At 66.5% G+C, this 18,142-nt stretch overlaps 1 protein-coding gene across 1 annotated transcript; it reads right to left on the reverse strand.

The window, feature by feature from the left end:
• Positions 1 to 497: 497 nt before the first annotated feature.
• EPHB4 (EPH receptor B4) lies at positions 498 to 18,133 on the reverse strand. Its single transcript, XM_074941478.1, is given in 18 exon segments — positions 498 to 1,553; positions 2,097 to 2,252; positions 2,893 to 2,978; positions 2,980 to 3,087; positions 3,442 to 3,591; positions 3,885 to 4,100; positions 4,749 to 4,996; positions 7,529 to 7,642; positions 7,807 to 7,874; positions 8,057 to 8,159; positions 9,709 to 9,874; positions 10,408 to 10,529; positions 11,141 to 11,470; positions 11,871 to 12,026; positions 13,335 to 13,492; positions 13,530 to 14,056; positions 15,388 to 15,458; positions 17,742 to 18,133. Coding segments are annotated over 18 exon segments (2,955 nt in total). The 5' UTR covers positions 17,794 to 18,133; the 3' UTR covers positions 498 to 1,429.
• Positions 18,134 to 18,142: the final 9 nt, after the last annotated feature.

Raw genomic sequence — 18,142 nt, forward strand, 5'->3', positions numbered from 1 at the left:
GGGAGAGAACCCAGGAGTCCTGGCTCCCAGCCCCCCCTGCTCTGACCCACCCCCGTCCCAGAGCCGGGGAGAGAACCCAGGAGTCCTGGCTCCAAAGCCCCCGAGTTTAGTGTCTCGCCGATCGCACTGTGGCCCCGAACCAATCGACGCCCGCCTAAAACCCAGCAGCCCTGCGTGAGAGGGCGGGGCTGGACCAGGCCCCGCCCCCTCTGAAGCCCCGCCCCCACGTGAAATCGACCCCCCCCCATGTGTTACCTCATTCCACTTCCTTAGAGAGCTGAGTGAGTCCCACTTTATTTTGGGGGGGGACACACCCCAAATCCACTTCAGCTTGGGGGGGTGGGAGTCCGATACCCCACACACTGTCCCAGCTCTGTGGGGGGGAGCCTGGAAATTACCTACCCCCCCAATTTCCCCCACCCCGAACTTTGGTTCAACAGCGAATCACAACAATCCCCCCCCCCGTTAAATTCGCCTTCAATATGAAGGTGAAAGCCCGGCGCCTGGTGATGACCTCACAAAGCAGCCCCCCCACCCCCGCCAGCGTCCCTCAATGTCCTGCAACGATGACCTCACGGCCTGATGACCTCATGGGCCCCCAAACGATGACATCACCGGGCTCCCGATGCAGATCGATGACATCGCCCTGCGGGATCCCAACTGTGACATCTGAGCCGCTCCTGATGATATCACGAGGCAGTCCCTGGGGGGGATGACGTCACCAGCCGTTCTGGCTGTCCCAGTCTATGACATCACTGGGCAGCCATGACATCACCGGGCAGCCATGACATCACCGCTGTCCATAGTCACTCTTTGGCTTAATGGGGAGGGGGCCATCCCAAGTTTATAGGCCCCCAATGGTGGGGGAGGGGCCTAGAGATTCAAGTAGATGCCGGGGGTTGGGGGGGGTGCGCTTCCGGCAAAAGGGCGGCCATCTTGCTCCTGGGGCGGCCATCTTGGAGACCGACCACAGAACAGCCATCTTGGATTCTTGGTCTCCTGGCTTCGGAGACCAGCCATCTTGGTCACCCCAACCAGCGGTGGCCATCTTGGGAGCCCCCCCCGACCACCAACGGGCAGCTGTCTTGGGAACTGACGGGGTCCAGAGCGCTACCCGGCAACCAAGCAAGAGCGGCCATCTTGGGAGCCTGAAGTGCGGCCACCTTGGCCATTGACCGAAGGGCTCGTCGGCCATCTTGGGACTCGGCCGCTGGGCGGCCATCTTGGAACCTCCACCAATAGGCCACCCCCCCCGACATTCTCCCTGCTGAGATAGGCAAAGCGCAAGCCCTGTGGGGGGGGGCAGGGGTCCCCCAAGTTCCAGGTTCAAGACCTGCCCCTGAAGCGCAGTCCGGGTCCCATTAGTACCCCGGGGCCCGATTCGTTCCCAGCTCTGGGGGACCAGGCCGGACACAAGCCCCGAATCGGGTCAGAATCGGCCCCCGGCAGCCCCCCCGGACGGGGCCGTTTTGTTCTGGATTCGCAGGTTCTGGACACTGGAGAGAATCTTCTTCTGGTGGCCGGCCAGGGTCACCCCGATTCGGAGCAGGTCCCTGAGGGGCAGAGCGATGGGGGGTTAGCAGCCCCCCAGCCCTGCCGGTGCCCCTCACTCCCGACCCGCAGCCCCCTGGCCCGCCTCGCCCTGCCCCCCCCAGCCCTGCCGCTGCCCCTCACTCCCGACCCGCAGCCCCCTGCCCCCCCCAGCCCTGCCGGTGCCCCTCACTCCCGACCTGCAGGCCCCTGCCCCCCCCAGCCCTGCCGGTGCCCCTCACTCCCGACCCGCAGGCCCCTGCCCCCCCCAGCCCTGCCGGTGCCCCTCACTCCCGACCCGCAGGCCCCTGCCCCCCCCAGCCCTGCTGGTGCCCCTCACTCCCGACCCGCAGCCCCTGCCCCCCCAGCCCTGCCGGTGCCCCTCACTCCCGACCCACAGCCTCTGCCCCCCCAGCCCTGCCGGCGCCCCTCACTCCCGACCTGCAGCCCCTGGCCCCCCCAACCCTGCCGGCGCCCCTCACTCCCGACCCGCAGCCCCCTGCTAGCCCAGCCCTGCCCCCCAGCCCTGCCGGTGCCCCCCGCCCCACGGCCCCGGGGTCACTCACTCGCTGGAGATCTGGCGGAGCAGCTCAAAGGAGCCGAATCCGGCCGTGGTGAAGTTTTCCTCGTAGCAGCCCATGTTGATGGCCTGGAGCCAGTCGCGGACTGAGCCGAAGGCGGCGTAGTGGGGGGCCCGCTGGTCCAGGAGGGGGTGGGACGGCCTGGGGGCAGGGGCCGGGTTCATGTCGTTATACAGGGGCTGCTCTGCCCCAGACTTGGGGGGGGTTATCCCATGGGGGGGCAGGAATTGGGGCGGCGACTGGAGCCCTGCCCCAGGGAGGTGCGGGCGGACCCCAAAAGAACAGGGGGGGGTGGGGGTGAAGAGGGGGGAGGGGAGCAGGTGGCCCCTAACCCCACCCTTCCCGTCCCCCAACACCCCCAGCCCTGCCCCGGGCCCAGCCGCTCTGTGCCCCCCCATATCTCAGGCCCCCATCAGGGCCAGCCGCTCTCAGCCCCCCATATCCCAGCCCTCCTCCCTGGCCCAGGCCCAGCCACTCTGAGTCCCCCCAATATCTCAGCCCCCCATATCCCAGCCCGCACATCCCTGCCCCAGGCCCAGCCCCTCTGAGCCCCCCCATATCTCAGCCCCCCATCCCTGGCCTAAGCCCAGCCACTCTGAGCCCCCCATATCTCAACCCCCCCATCCCTGGCCCAGGGCCAGCCACTCTCAGCCCCCTAATATCTCAGCCCCCCATATCCCAGCCCCCCCATCCCTGCCCCAGGCCCAGCCGCTCTCCGCCCCCCTATATCTCAGCCCCCCCATTTCCCAGCCCCCCAGATCTCAGCCCCCGAGGGTCTCACCCGCCGCCGTCCCGGGCGACGATGCGCAGCGTGGCCGGGTTGCGGATCAGCTTGTCGAGGGAGCCGACGATCTGGGCGAAGCGGGGGCCGGGCGCTTCGTTCCTTCTGCCAGCAATCCAGCATGAGCTGGTGCAGTGCCGTGGGGCAGGCGGCCGGGGGGGGCAGGCGGTAATCCTGCTCGATGGCGTTGATCACCTGCGAGGACGGCGCGGCTCAGACACAGCTGGGGGGGGCCCTCGATGGGGACCCCTCGCCCGGCGCCGAGATGCGGCCACCTCTGGGGCGGGGCAGCGGGTGACACAGGTACCCCTCGCCCGGCGCCGAGATGCGGCCACCTCTGGGGCGGGGCAGCGGGTGACACAGGTACCCCTCGCCCGGCGCCGAGATGCGGCCACCTCTGGGGCGGGGCGGCTGGTTACACAGGACCCCTCGCCTGGCGCCGAGATGCGGCCACCTCTGGGGCGGGGCAGCCGGTGACAGCCAGAACTGCTCTGACCCAGCCCATGGCGGAGGAGGGGGGAGGCTCGCGGGGGGGGGGGGCGTACTCACGTCCTGGTTGGACATGTCCCAGTAGGGCCGCTCCCCGAAGGACATCACCTCCCACATGACGATCCCGTAGCTCCAGGCGTCGCTGGCCGAGGTGAACTTGCGGAAAGCGATGGCCTCGGGGGCCGTCCAGCGAATGGGGATCTTCCCGCCCTGGGGAGGAGGGGGGTGAGAGAGTCCTGACTCCCAGCCTCCCTTGCCCTGACCCCCCAGCCCCCACTCCCCTCCCAGAGCTGCGGAGAGAACCCAGGCGTCCTGGCTCCCAGCCCCCCTGCTCTGACCCACCGGATCCAGCTCCCCTCCCAGAGTTGGAGAGAGAACCCAGGTGTCCTGACTCCCAGCACCCCCTGCTTTAACCCATGGGATGTGGCTCCCCTCCCAGAGCCGGGGAGAGAACCCCGGCGTCCCGCCCCAAGGCGGGGAGGACCCCGGCGTCCGGGCCCTACCAGGGAGCTGGTGTAGGTGGGGTCGGAGGAGTTCTCCTCCAGGAAGCGGGAGAGGCCGAAGTCGGAGACTTTGCAGACCAGGTTGCAGTTGACCAGGATGTTGCGGGCGGCCAGGTCCCGGTGGACGTAGCTCATCTCGGCCAGGTAGCGCATCCCTGAGGCGATGCCCCTCAGCATGCCCACCAGCTGGATGGGCGCGAACTGCCCCTCGTTCAGCTGGGGGGGAGACAGGGGCGGGGTCAGTGCAGGGGGCGGGGCCCCAGGGGAGGGGTGGAGCCACAAGAGGGGGCGGGGCCTCCGAGGCAGTGGTGGGCCTGGGGGCGGGGCCACAGTGGCAGGGGCGGGGCTACGGAAGCAGGGGCTGGACCCCGGGGGTGGGGTCACAGAGGCAAGGGTGGGGCCCCAAGGGGGTGGGGCTACAGGGACAGGGGCTGGGGGCAGGGCTACAAAAGAAGGGGCAGGACCCTGGGGGCGGGGTCACAGCAGCAGGGGCGGGGCCCCAGGGGGTGGAGGTGGGGCTACAGGGACAGGGGCGGGGCTACAGAAGCAGGGGTAGGACCCCGGGGGTGGGGTCACACAGGCAGGGGCAGGGCCTGACGGGGTGGGGTCACAGAGGCAGGGGAGGGGCCCCAGGGGGTGAGGCCAGAAGAGGTGGGGGGCGGGCCCACACCATTGCACTGCTCTGGAGGGCTGGGGGCACAGCATGTGGGGGCTTTTGGGTCCCCCCTGTAGGTCAGGGGCCCCTGCCCTGGATTCCAGGGTCTCCTGTACCCCAAAAAAGAACCCGAGGGCCCCCTTCGCCATGATCTGGGTGGTTTGGGGGTGTCTGGGGGTCCCTGCCCCCCGTACTGGAGTCCCCCATACCCGCAGGAAGGAGTCGAGCGCCCCGTTCTCCATGAACTCGGTGAGGATCATGACCGGGGTGCTGCTGGTCACCACCCCCTCCAGCCGGATGATGTTGGGGTGCTCGAACTGCCCCATGATGCTGGCCTCGCTGAGGAACTCCCGGCGCTGCCGCTCCGTGTACCCCCCCTTCAGCGTCTTGATGGCCACGCAGCTCTCCTTCTTCCCGGGCACCTTCAGCCGGCCCCGGCAGACCTCCCCGAACTCCCCTGCCGAGGGAAAGGGGGAGCGAGACAGAAAGAAAGAAAGAAAGAAAGAAAGAAAGAAAGAAAGAAAGAAAGGATTAATGAGAAAGAAAGAAAGAAAGAAAGAAAGAAAGAAAGAAAGAAAAAGAAAAAAAGGATTAATGAGAAAGAAAGAAAAAGAAAAAAGGATTAATGAGAAAGAAAGAAAGAAAGAAAAAGAAAGAGGATTAATGAGAAAGGAAGAACAAGACGGGGAGAAAGAGGGAAAGAACCAACGAGCCGAGAGAGAAAAGGGAGAGAAGGAGGAAGCGAAGGAATGAAATGAGTCGTTCGTTCAGCGACGGAGGAAATCTCGCCGTTTCGATGCACCGCGAACGTCGTGACACCCCCGGCTTCACCGCGCCTGCCAACGGCGGGAGACGGGCAGCTGCCGGGTGCCAATCCCGGGTGCTAACTTCCAAGAGGCTTCGCCGGAGCCTGCCGGGGGGCTGGCGAAACGCTCGGACCCCGATCCGGGGGGCCACCGGAACCGCGAGCTCGAGGGGTCCCTGGCTCCAAGCAGATTTGGCTGAGAAGTGACCGATTCATTGGCCTGGTGGGGGCGACGTGTCCGAGAACTTCTTAGAGAACGAACCGGATTTCTAATCGTCCTTCCCGTCCTTGACGTGGCCCAGCCGAGCGGGGAGCCCAAAGGCTGGGGGCGCTTTAAGGCGACCTGCTCATTTGGCATCTGGGTAACCAGATGGGTCGAATGATTAGAAATAACCACCCGTTTTGGGGGGATTGCCCCAATTGAGCAACGGCAGCATGGGCCCCCCGGTCACAGGGGCGGTGGATTTGGGGGAGCAGAAGCCATGAACTTGGGGGTGCAGGGGCTTGGTGGCTCAGGGGCAGTTTGGGAGTTCAGGGACCGGTTTGGGGCTGCAGGCATGCAGGGTTGGTTTGGGGCTGCAGGGGCCAGTTGGGGCTCAGGAGGAGTTGGGGGCTTGGGGGGAGTTGGGGGGGGGCAGAGGCAGGTTTGGCGCTTCAGGAGTCGGTTTGGCGGTGTGTGGGGTTCAGGGCTCAGGGGGAGCTCAGGGGCCGGTTTGGGGATGCAGGGGGTTGGGGGTTCAGGGGCTGGTTTGGAGGTTGAGGGGGTTTGGAGTTTGAGGCTCAGGGGGAGTTCAGGGGCCGGTTTGGGGGTTTAGGGATGGGTTTGGGAGCTCAGGGGGGCTCGTTTGGGGGTACAGTGATGGGTTTGGGGGGGTTCAGGGGTGGTTTGGGGGTTCAGGGGGTCCATGACTAAGGGGGAGTTTTGGGGCCGGTTTGGGGGCTCAGAGGTGGGTTTGGGGGCTCAGGGGCCGGTTTGGGGGTTTAGGGATGGTTTTGGGGTCTCGGGGGACTGGTTTTGGGGTAGAGAGGTGGGTTTGGGGGGTTCAGGGGTGGTTTGGGGGGTTCAGGGCTCAGGGGGAGTTTTGGTTTGGGGGTTCAGAGGTGGGTTTGGGGCTCAGGGACCTGTTTGGGGGTTCAGAGGTGGTGTGGGGGTTCAGGGGCTGGTTTTGGGGTTCCGAGGTGGGTTTAGGGGGTTCAGGGGTGGTTGGGGAGGTTCAGGGGGTCCAGGACTCAGGGGGAGTTCTGGGGCTCATTTGGGGGCTGAGGGACCTGTTTTGGGGTTCAGAGGTGGGTGTGGGGGTTCAGGGGCTGGTTTGGGGGTTGCGAAAGGAGTTTGGGGGCTCAGGGGCCTGTTTGGGGGTTTAGGGATGGTTTTGGGGTTTCAGGGGGGACTGGTTTTGGGGTACAAAGGTGGGTTTGGGGGGTTATGGGGTGGTTTGGGGGTTCAGGGGCTCCAGGGCTCAGGGGGAGTTCTGGGGCTGGTTTGGGGGTTCAGAGGTGGGTGTGGGGGCTCAGGGGCCTGTTTGAGGTTTTAGGGATGGCTTTGTGGTCTCAGAGGGGACTGGTTTCGGGGTACAGAGGTGGGTTTCGGGGGCTCAGGGGTGGTTTGGGGGGTTCAGGGGGTCAAGGGCTCAGGGAGAGTTCTGGGGCTCGTTTTGGGGTTCAGAGGTGGGTGTGGGGGTTCAGGGGCTGGTTTGGGGGTTGCGAAAGGGGTTTGGGGGCTCAGGGGCCTGTTTGGGGGTTTAGGGATGGTTTTGGGGGCTCAGGGGGGACTGGTTTTGGGGTACAAAGGTGGGTTTGGGGGCTCAGAGGTGGGTTTGGGGGCTCAGGGGTGGTTTGGGGGGTTCGGGGGGTCCAGGGTTCAGGGAGAGTTCTGGGGCTCATTTGGGGGCTGAGGGACCTGTTTTGGGGTTCAGAGGTGGGTGTGGGGGTTCAGGGGCTGGTTTGGGGGTTGCGAAAGGGGTTTGGGGGCTCAGGGGGGACTGGTTTTGGGGTACAAAGGTGGGTTTGGGGGCTCAGAGGTGGGTTAGGGGGCTCGGGGTGGTTTGGGGGGTTCGGGGGGTCCGGGGCTCAGGGAGAGTTCCGGGGCTGGTTTGGGGGTTCAGAGGTGGGGGTGGGGGCTCGGGGGTGGGGTCCAGGGCTCAGGGGGAGGCCCAGGGGCCAGTTTGGGGGTGCGGGGCTCACCGGCTCCGATCACCTCCTCGATTTTCACGTAGGAGACGTCGATCTCTTTGGCGAACTCCCGCACGGCCTCGTTGGGGTCCTCGTAGGTGAAGGGGTCAATGTAGAGTTTGGTGCCTGAGTAAGGGGGCACCGGGGGGGGGCGGTTAGAGCCAAACGCCCCCAGACGGGGACCCCGCCGGCCACTCACCCCCACCCCCTGCTTCTGCCCTGCCCCCCCGCCAACCCCCTCACCCACCCCCGAACCCCCCCTTCCCTGCCCCCCCGCCCCCCCCACTCACCATGCCCAATGAGGTACTGGCTGTGTTTATCCGAGTATTCAGGGTCGCGGCCCCCCGCCCCGTGCTTCCTGCCGGGGGAGGGAGAGAGAGTCGGGGGGCAGCCAAGAGACACCCCGCCCCCAACACCCCAGGGGAGGACCTGACCGGACCCCGCCCACGCCCGTCCCTCCCCCCCCGCCAGACCCCGCCCTGCCCCCCAAGCGCCCCCTCCCGCCCCCCACACGCGCCGGGGAGGTGGGGGGGGTCTCACCTGACACAGATCACAGCCACTGCCACCACGGCCAGCACCAGCAGGGCCCCCACGGCGGCCGCCCCCACGATCAGCCCCAGCTGCTCCGCCCGGCCCCCCGCCTCTGGGGAGAGAGACGCTGTCAGGGGGCTGCCCTGGGGCAGGGGGGGTCAGGTCAGCCTCCGCCCACCCAACCTGCCCGGCTGAGTGGGAGAGATTCCACCCGGCCTGGCAGGCACCGAGAAACCAAAGGGCCTGGGTGGGGAAACTGAGGCAGGGCACCTGCTGTACTGGAACAGGTCACAAGGGGGGCACCAGGCCCTGATCTGCCCATGGGGGGCAACGGGGGCCATCCCCTGGGACGCTGGGGCAGATCCTGGCAGGCGAATGGGGCGGCGCTAGGAACCCAGATGGCAGATGGGGTACATCTTGTCTCCACCCTCGCCGGCAGCCTGCCATCACGGGCAAGCTGGCACCCCGTGCAACCTTCTTCCTCGTGCAACCTGGCACCCCCGTGCAACCTTCTTTCTCGTGCAACCTGGCACCCCCAAGCAACCTTCCTCCTCATGTAACTGTCCTCCATCTCCAACCTTCCTCCACGTGCAACCTGGCACCCCCGTGCAACCTTCTTCCTTGTGCACCCTGACACCCCTGAGCAACCTTCCTCCACGTGCAACCTGGCACCCACATGCGACCTGGCATCCACGTGCAATCTTCCTCCTCGTGCAACCTGGCACCCCCGTGCAACCATCCTCCTCGTGCAACCTGGCACCCCCAAGCAACCTTCCTCCTCATGTAACTGTCCTCCACCTCCAACCTTCCTCCTCGGGCAACCTGGCACCCACATGCAACCTGGCATCCACGTGTAATCTTCCTCCTTGTGCAACCTGGCATCCCTGTGCAATCTTCCTCCCCGTGCAACCTGGCACCCCTGTGCAACCATCCTGCTTGTGCAACCTGGCACCCCTGTGCAACCTTCCTCCTTGTGCAACCTGGCATTCCTGTGCACTCTTCCTCCCCGTGCAACCTGGCACCCCCGTGCAACCATCCTGCTTGTGCAACCTGGCACCCCTGTGCAACCTTCCTCCTTGTGCAACCTGGCATCCCTGTGCACTCTTCCTCCTCGTGCAACCTGGCACTCATGTGCAACCATCCTGCTTGTGCAACCTGGCACCCACTTGAAATCTTCATCCTTGTGCAAACTGGCACCCCCGAGCAACCTTCCTCCACGTGCAACCTGGCACCCACGTGCGACCTGGCACCCACGTGCAATCTTCCTCCTTGTGCAGCCTGGCACCCCCGTGCAACCATCCTCCTCGTGCAACCTGGCACCCCCGTGCAACCATCCTCCTCATGCAACCTTGCACCCCGTGCAACCATCCTCCTCGTGCAAACTGGCACCCTCGTACAATCTTCATCCTTGTGCAACCTGGCACCCCCGAGCAACCTTCCTCCTTGTGCAACCGTCCTCCACGTGCAAACTTCCTCCTCGGGCAACCTGGCACCATCTGAACCTGGCCCCCGGGCCCAACGCCCTGGTTGCGTCTTGCGGGGCCCACGTGAGCGTCGACGCCGGTGGGAGCCAGAGGCTCCGGGGCGGGGGGATTCAGGCCCGAGGGGGGCCAGGGTGGGGGGCTGGGCCAGAGCTGGGGGCGGCCGGGGGGGTCACTCACCGCTGCCCTGCGCGGGAACGAGGAACTCCGGCCCGAAGTCCCCGTAGCCGGCCTCAGAGCGGGCGCGGACCCGCACCCCATAGGACGCCCCACGACGCAGCCCCTCCAGCGTCACCCGGGCCTCCGACGCCTTCACAAACATGGGGGACTCCCCGCTCGCCGTGCCCTGGGGGAGGATAAAGGGGGGGGTTGGTCCCGGCTCCACGCGCGGAGACCTCCTCTCCCGCTCGCTGCCCCCCTCCTGATCCTTCCCTCAGCCCCTCACACCCCCCTCCCGATCCCCTCCCCCTCCCGCAGCCCCCTGCCGATCCCCTCCCACGGTCCACTCCCGCTCCCAAAGCCCCCTCCTGATCCCCTCCCCCCAACCCCCTCCCAATCCGATCCTCACCCCCCCAACCCCTCTCCTGATCCCCGCCCCTGGTGCCCTCCCTCTCCCCCTCCTGTCCCCCCCAACCCCCTCCTGATCTGCCCCCCTCCAGATCCCCTCCCCCCACCACAATCCCCCTCCCCCGATTCCGTCCCCCTCCCACAGCCCCCATCCCAATCCCCCCCCACCTCTGATCCCTGATCCCCTCCCCCCATCCCCACCCGGTCCCCCCAGCTTTAGTCCCCTCCCCCAGCTCCTCTCCATCCCCTCCCTAGCCCCCCTCCCTCCAGGAGCCTCCCCCCACAGCCCCCCTCCGACTCCGCCCCACTCACCTTCTCGTAGTATTTCACCTCGTAGTCCAGGATGCGCCCGCTGGGGGGGTGCGGCACCGGCCAGCTCAGAACCATCCCGGTCGGGGAGAGAGACCCCTGGACCCTGTCCACGGGCAGGGGCACTGGGGGGAGACGGCACGTCAGGGCTGGGGGTCGGGAGCGGGGGGCGCCGGCAGGGCCGGGGGGGGGCTACGGGTCAGGCGCGGGGGTGCCGGGGGGGCCACGGGTTGGGAGCGAGGAGCGCCATGGGGGGCCTGGGGGGCCACAGGTCGGGCGCGGGGGGCACTGGTGGGGCTGGGGGGCTGCGGGTCGGATGTGGGGGGTGCCGGGGGGCTGTGGGTCGAACGTGGGGGGCACCTGGGGGGCTGCAGGTCAGGCACGGGGGGTGCTGGCGGGGCTGGGGGGCTGCGGGTTGGGCGCGGGGGGTGCCAGCAGGGCCGGGGGGGCTGCGGGTCGGGCGCGGGGGGCGCCGGGGGGGCCACGGGTCGGGAGCGAGGAGCGCTGTGGGGGGCCTGGGGGTCCGCGGGTCGGGAGCGAGGGGCACCGGCGGGGCTGGGGGGCTGCGGGTCGGGCGCGGGGGCCACTGGCGGGGCTGGGGGGCTGCGGGTCGGATGTGGGGGGTGCCGGGGGGGCTGTGGGTCGAACATGGGGGGCACCTGGGGGGCTGCAGGTCAGGCACGGGAGGCGCTGGCGGGGCTGGGGGCCGCGGGTCGGGCGCGGGGGGGCCGCTCACCATCCTTGCTGGTGGTGACGTTGACCAGCTCGGCCTGGGGCGGGTTGGGGCTCAGGTCCGACACCCCGTTGACGGCCTGGATCTCGAAGGTGTAGGTGACATAGGGCTGCAGCCCCTGGACCGTCACCCCCGGCTCCGCCAGCCCGGCCGCGCCGGGGGCCAAGCTGAGGCGGGTGCAGCGCCGGCAGGGCAGCCCCTCGGGGCACTCGGAGCAGAGCACGTTGTAGGTCACGTCCCGGCGGCCCCCGCTCTCCAGGGGCTCGCTCCAGGCCAGCGCCGCCACCGAGCCGTTGAGCCGGGCCACGATGCTGCGCGGGGCCGACGGGGTCGCTGCGGGGGGAGGGGACAGAGAGCTGGAACCCAGGAGTCCGGGCTCCCAGCCCCCCTGCTCTAACCACTAGCCCCCACTCCCCCGCCCAGAGACTAGGAGAGAACCCAGGAGTCTGGGCTTGCAACCCCCCGCAGTCTAAACCCCAGCCCCCCACTCCCGTCCCAGAGACGAGGAGAGAACCCAGGAGTCCTGCCTCCCAGCCCCCTTGCTCTGACCCACCAGCTCCCACTCCCCTCCCAGAGCCAGGGAGAGAACCCAGGAGTCCTGGATCCCAGCCCCCTTGCTCCGACCCACCAGCCCCCACTCCCCTCCCAGAGCCAGGGAGAGAACCCAGGAGTCCGGGCTCCCTGCCCCCCTGCTCTAACCACCAACCCCCGCTCCCCTCCCAAGGTGACTCACTGGTGCAGGGGGAGCCGGGCGGGTCGGCCTGGGCGCGGAAGTACCCGTTGCGGCAGGAGCAGATGGCGGAGCCGGGCGCGGAGGAATGGCTGAAGGGGGGGCAGGGCTGGCAGGAGCCCTCCCCCTGCGTCGCCTTGAAGGTGTCGGGGGCACAGGCTGGCGAGACAAACAGGGTCAGACGGGTCCTTCCTGGGAAACAAGGGGTTAAACCGCCCCCGCCCCAGAGGTGGCCGCATCTCAGGGCCGGGCGAGGGGTCCCCAGGTCACTGGCTGCCCCGCCCCAGAGGTGGCCGCATCTTGGCGCCAGGCGAGGGGTCCCTGGGTCACCCGCTGCCCCGCCCCAGAGGTGGCCGCATCTCGGTGCCGGGCAAGGGGTCCCCGTGTCACCGGCCGCCCCGCCTCAGAGGTGGGTGCATCTCAGCACCACTTGTCCCCGCTTTGTGTCTGCCCCCCCCACATAGTTTGGATTCTTTCTCCGCCATGCTCTGGCTCTGGGGGGGCCCTGGCCAGGTGTTCAAAGGTCCCGTGTCCCAGAGGCTCCTTTCCTGGGGGGGCGGCTGGTCCATGGGGGGGATTCCTATTGCATCTCAGAGAGATGAAAGTTCCCCCCCAAACCTCCCATGTGAGGGGTTTGATTGACCCTCCCACTGCCCAGGGAGATAACCCAGGAGTCCTGCCCCCCGCCCCCGATTTGCGGCTAGATCCCAGCACCTAGTTCCTAGACCCGCCACTGGGGAACCCTTTCCCTCCCACCCTGGAACCCAGGCATCCGGGGCCCCCAGAACCCAAGTATCCAGCTGCTCCAGAACCTGGGTGACCAGCGCCCCCCAGAACCCTGGTGTCGAGCCCCCCACCCTGGGAACCCCGGTGTCTGGCACCCCCAAACCCTGGCATTCAGTCTCCCTGAACCCCAGCATCTGACACCCCCCCCAGAATCCAGGCATCCAAGTCCCCATCCCTGGAACCCAGGCATCCGGGCCACCCCGGAACCCCAGCCTCCGCCCCCACCTCCCTGCAGACCCCCAGTGTCCGGCCTCCCCCAGAACCTCCCTCCCACCGCCGAACCCCGGTGTCCGGCCCCCCCCTCAGAATCCAGGCATCCAAGTCCCCATCCCGGGAACCCAAGTCTCTGGCTTCCCATCCCGGGAACCCAGACATCCGGGCCACCCGGGAACCCCAGCATCCACCCCCCACCTCCCTGCAGACCCCCAGTGTCCGGCCTCCCCCAGAACCTCCCTCCCACCACCGAACCCCAGCGTCCGGGCCGCCCCCCTCAGAATCCAGCCATCCAAGTCCCCATCCCGGGAACCCAAGTCTCTGGCTTCCCATCCCGGGAACCCAGGCATCCGGGCCACCCCGGAACCCCAGCATCCACCCCCCAGCTCCCCGCAGACCCCCCCGTGTCCGACCTCCCCCCAGAACCTCCCTCCCCCACCGCCGAACCCCGGCGTCCGGGCGCCTCACCCCGGCACTGCGTGTCCCCCTCGGCGGATTGGTGCCCGGCCAGGCAGACGCAGCCGGCGGGCGCATGCTCGGCCCAGCGCCCGTCCTCCCGGCAGTACATGCTGAGGGGCCCGGGCCCCTCCGGCCCGGCCCCGGCCACGCAGGTGCCGGCCACGGCCCTCGGCCCGGCCCGCCACGCAGGTGCCGGCCACGGGCGTCACCAGCTCCCGGGGCACCGTCTCCGGGAAGGCGGCCAGCCGGGCCACGGCCCCGGGGCACTTTTTGAAGTAGAGCCGGACGCCGAGGAGCGCCATGCAGGCTCCCTGGTCCTGGAAGGCCACGTAGAAGCCGGCTTTGGCCAGCGGCCCCAGCCGCAGGGTCTTGACGTTGACCTTGCCGGTGGCCTCGGCCCCCGGGCGCTTGCGGGTCAGGTGCTCGGCCGCCACTGTGTCCACCTTGACCCAGGGGTTCTCCAGCCAGGGCGGGTCGGTGGCCGTGGCCAGGTCCCGCTCGGCCTCGTAGAAGAAGACGTTGAAGGTCTCCTTGCAGGCGCGGGCCGGGCGCGGGAGGGAGAAGCACTCCACCACCGTATAGCGCAGCTCGGCGTAGACATGGGCCGCCCCCCGGCGGGGCACGAAGCCGCTGCGGAGCCAGGCCTCCCGGCCCGGGCCCTCCACCGCGCACACCTCGAAGGTCCGCACCGAATGCTGGCGCTCCTCGTCCAGCCCGCTCAGCTCCTCCCACTGCCGGGGGGGGGGCGGGGGGCGGGGAAGGCGGGGGCGGGGGGGCGAGCAGGCGATTTGGAGATGGGGGGCAGGGGGGGCAGAGAGATGGGGGATGGGGGGCAGGAGGAGGAGACAGGGGGCAGAGAGCAGGTGATTCGGAGATGGGGGGCAGGGGGGCAGAGAGATGGGGGATGGGGGCAGGGGGAGGAGACGGGGCAGGGGGGACAGAGAGATGTGGGGATGGGCGGCAGGAGGAGGAGATGGGGCAGAGAGCAGGCGATTCAGAGATGGGGTGCAGGGGGAGATGAGGGGATGGGGTGCAGGGGGAGGAGACGGGGGCAGAGAGCAGGTGATTCGGAGATGGGGTGCAGGGGGAGATGGGGGGATGGGTGGCAGGAGGAGGTGGTGGGGATAGAGAGCAGGTGATTCAGAGATGGGGTGCAGGGGGAGGAGATGGGGGGATGGGTGGCAGAGAGCAGGTGATTTGGAGATGGGGTGCAGGGGGACATGAGGGGATGGGGTCCAGGGGGGAGGGGAAGATGGGGGGATGGGGTGCAGGGGGAGGAGACGGGGGGCAGAGAGCAGGCAATTCAGAGATGGGGTGCAGGGAGAGAAGATGGGGGCACAGAGCAGGTGATTTGGAGATGGGGTGCAGGGAGAGAAGATGGGGGGATGGTTGGCAGGGGGAGGAGATGGGGGGCAGAGAGCAGGTGATTTGGCGATGTGGTGTAGGGGGAGATGAGGGGATGGGGTCCAGGGGGAAGGGAGAGATGGGGGATGGGGTGCAGGGGGAGATGGAGATGGGGGGATGGGGGCAGGGGGGACAGAGAGATGGGGGATGGGAGGCAGGAGGAGGAGACGGGGGCAGAGAGCAGGCGATTCGGAGATGGGGGGCAGGGGGAGGAGATGGGGGGCAGAGAGCAGGTGATTTGGAGATGGGGTGCAGGGGGAGATGAGGGGATCGAGTCCAGGGGGGAGGGAGAGATGGGCAGATGGGGTGCAGGGAGAGATGAGGGGATCGAGTCCGGGGGGAGGGAGAGATGGGCAGATGGGGTGCAGGGGGAGGAGACGGGGGGCAGAGCACAGGGATGGGGACATAGTTCAGTCAGTGGGGTGGACACCCAGCACCCCTATTCCTCCACATGCCCCCCCAAACCTGCCCACATCCCCTGCCTCCCCAGAACCCACTGTGCTCCCCACAACCTGGGATCCCCCCTTCCCAGCCTCCCCCCATCTCACAGAGCCTGCGACCCGACCGGCCCCCTCCAACACAATATCGGATCCCTCTCCCCATCCCCCCTCCCTCCACACCCCCTTCACCTGCCCCCGCTTCCCCCCAGCCCCCTCACCTGGCCGTCAGTTTGGGGGTACGTCGTCCACTTCAGATCCGATGTCTCCAGCCGGGTGTTCAGCAAGGTCTCTGGGAAACAGAAAAAGTGATGGGGGGTGAGAAAAGGGGGGCCCTGCTGGTCTGGAGTGAGGGGCAGAGAACCCAGGAGTCCTGGCTTCCGGCCCCCCCTGCTCTAACCCACCAGCCCCTGCTCCCCTCCCAGAGCTGGGCAGAGAACCCAGGAGTCCTGGCTCCCAGCCCCCTGCCCCTGCTCTAACCCACCAGCCCCCGCTCCCCTCCCAGAGCTGGGGAGCGAACCCCTAAATGCTTTCCCATGCAGACACAATTCTTGTCCCCGAGACCCATGCTCATGGGTGTTGTGGGGTGGTGCGTGATGGGTCATTACATGGTGAATCTGAGTCTGCTCGGGCCGAGGGTCTGACCCGGGGGGGGCCGGGTACCCCGGGGGTACACGGAGGCCTTCCCGGGGGCACAGCAGCTCACAGAGACCCCTGTCTCGCTTTCCCGCAGGCTCCTTCGCACGGCTCTGGTGCTGCACGCTCGCACGGCCGTGCGAGGCGTCTGGCCCACTCCATGGCGTGTTGGGCCTGGGGGGCCACACGGGGAAACCAGCAACTGGCCGGGGCCTGGCTGGCTCAGGGGGGCGGGGAATGGGGCCCGGGGCCTGTCCCCTCTAGGGGGTGCCGGCTCCCATCCGGCCCCAGCTCCAGCCCCCCCATCCCCTTCTGGGCCTCCCGGCTCCAGCTGCCGGAGCGTGACCCCTCCCCCCGAAATCTGTGTTCTCCTCCGGCCCCAGCCCCGGCTAAATCCGTGCCAGATGTGAACGAACTCCCGGCCTCCGAGCCTGCCTGGCTTCCCAGAATGGGCTGGGTTGTTGCAAGCACGGGGTGCTGGGAGCCAGGACTCCTGGGTTCTCTCCAGATTCGCACCCTACTCCATGCCAGGGCCAAGCGGGACCCCGGCCCAGCCCGCTCGGGCTGTGAGTTCGAATGCCGCCAGCCCCACAAAGAATTGGGGGTGGGAGAAAGGGATTAAATCCCTGGGCAAGGAGGGGTCTTCCCACTTCATGGGAATAACACTCAGACGAGAACCCAGGAGTCCTGGCTCCCAGGCCCCCCTGCTCTAACCCACCAGCCCCCACTCCCCTCCCAGAGCTGGGGAGAGAACCCAGGAGTCCTGGCTCTCAGGCCCCCCTGCTCTAACCCACCAGCTCCCGCTCCCACTCCCCTCCCAGAGCTGGGGAGAGAACCCAGGAGTCCTGGCTCTCAGGCCCCCCTGCTCTAACCCACCAGCTCCCGCTCCCACTCCCCTCCCAGAGCTGGGGAGAGAACCCAGGAGTCCTGGCTCCCAGCCCCCCTGCTCTAACCCACCAGCTCCCACTCCCCTCCCAGAGCTGGGGAGAGAACCCAGGAGTCCTGGCTCCCAGCCCCCCCTGCTCTAACCCACCAGCTCCCACTCCCCTCCCAGTGATGGGGAGAGAACCCAGGCGTCCTGGGCTGAAAGGCTGGAGGACAAAGGGATGGAGCAAAAGACAGAGGCAAATTCCAGGAGTAAGATAAGTCTGTAAAGGGCTTTTGGGGGGGCAGGGGGAAAGAAGGAGCAAGACGAAGGGGGGGTTAAATGAAAGAGAAAAGGTTCCCCAGGAGCTGGGTGGCGGGGAGACAAAGTTTTCAAAGGCAAAAATGTTCACTCAGCAGAACAAACCCCGAGGAAGAAAGAATGAAAGAAAAGAGTGGAAGAGGGTGGGTGGTGGGGTTGTTGTTGTTTTTCTTGTTTTCCGTCACGTTTCTTTCCAGGCCTGTTTTCTCTTTCAACAAGCCAGCTTCCACGCGCTGCTCCTTTTCTGCAGTAGATCTTGAAAGAAAGAAAGAAAGAAAGAAAGAAAGAAAGAAAGAAAGAAAGAAAGAAAGAAAGAAAGAAAGAAATGGCTTAAAAGAAAGAAAGAAAGAAAGAAAGAAAGAAAGAAAGAAAGAAATGGCTTAAAAGAAAGAAAGAAAGAAAGAAAGAAAGAAAGAAAGAAAGAAAGAAAGAAAGAAAGAAAGAAAGAAAGAAAGAAAGAAAGAAACTTTTGGAGATGGAAGTGAACTTTTCCGAGCCCACTTTCTGTAAAAAACACAGTCAATCAAACCCCAGGCGAGAGCTGAGCAGAGGGGATGGATGGCTGCAACCCCCCCCCAACCCAACCCGCCAGCCCCCCTCTGCTCCGGGAGAGAACCCAGGAGTCCTGGCTCCCAGCCCCCCCTGCTCTCACCCACCAGCCCCCGCTCCCCTCCCAGAGCCGGGGAGAGAACCCAGGAGTCCTGGCTCCCAAAGACACCGAAACCTGCCCAAATCCCCCCAATTTCCACTCACCTTCCACCGCCTGAGTGAGGGGGATCCAGAGACAAAGCAGCCAGACCTCCATGGCTCGGGGCAATCCAGAATTCCTTGGCCAGGGAAAAACTGCTGTCGCGAAATCCTGATCAACCAACCGGGCGGGGGGAGAAAATTCCCAATCGGGGAAACTTTACTCCAGAAAAATAACCCTTCGGCCGGAAAGCCTGCCCCCCAAACTGCCTTGATCTGGGAATATTGAATCCCCCAGATTTTCCGCTATATGGAAGGACTCAGCTACCCCGGGATAGCCTGAAAATTCGACCCACAAGAATATTTACGTCCTAATAAATGACAGAGTCTGGAAAAGATTAACCTGTGAATCAATTTCTGGTGTGGAAAAATCAACTCCCTCCCTCCCCAATTTTTGGTAATCTAGA

Source organism: Natator depressus, chromosome 28 (genome assembly GCF_965152275.1).
Source record: "Natator depressus isolate rNatDep1 chromosome 28, rNatDep2.hap1, whole genome shotgun sequence".
NCBI lineage: Eukaryota > Metazoa > Chordata > Testudines > Cheloniidae > Natator > Natator depressus.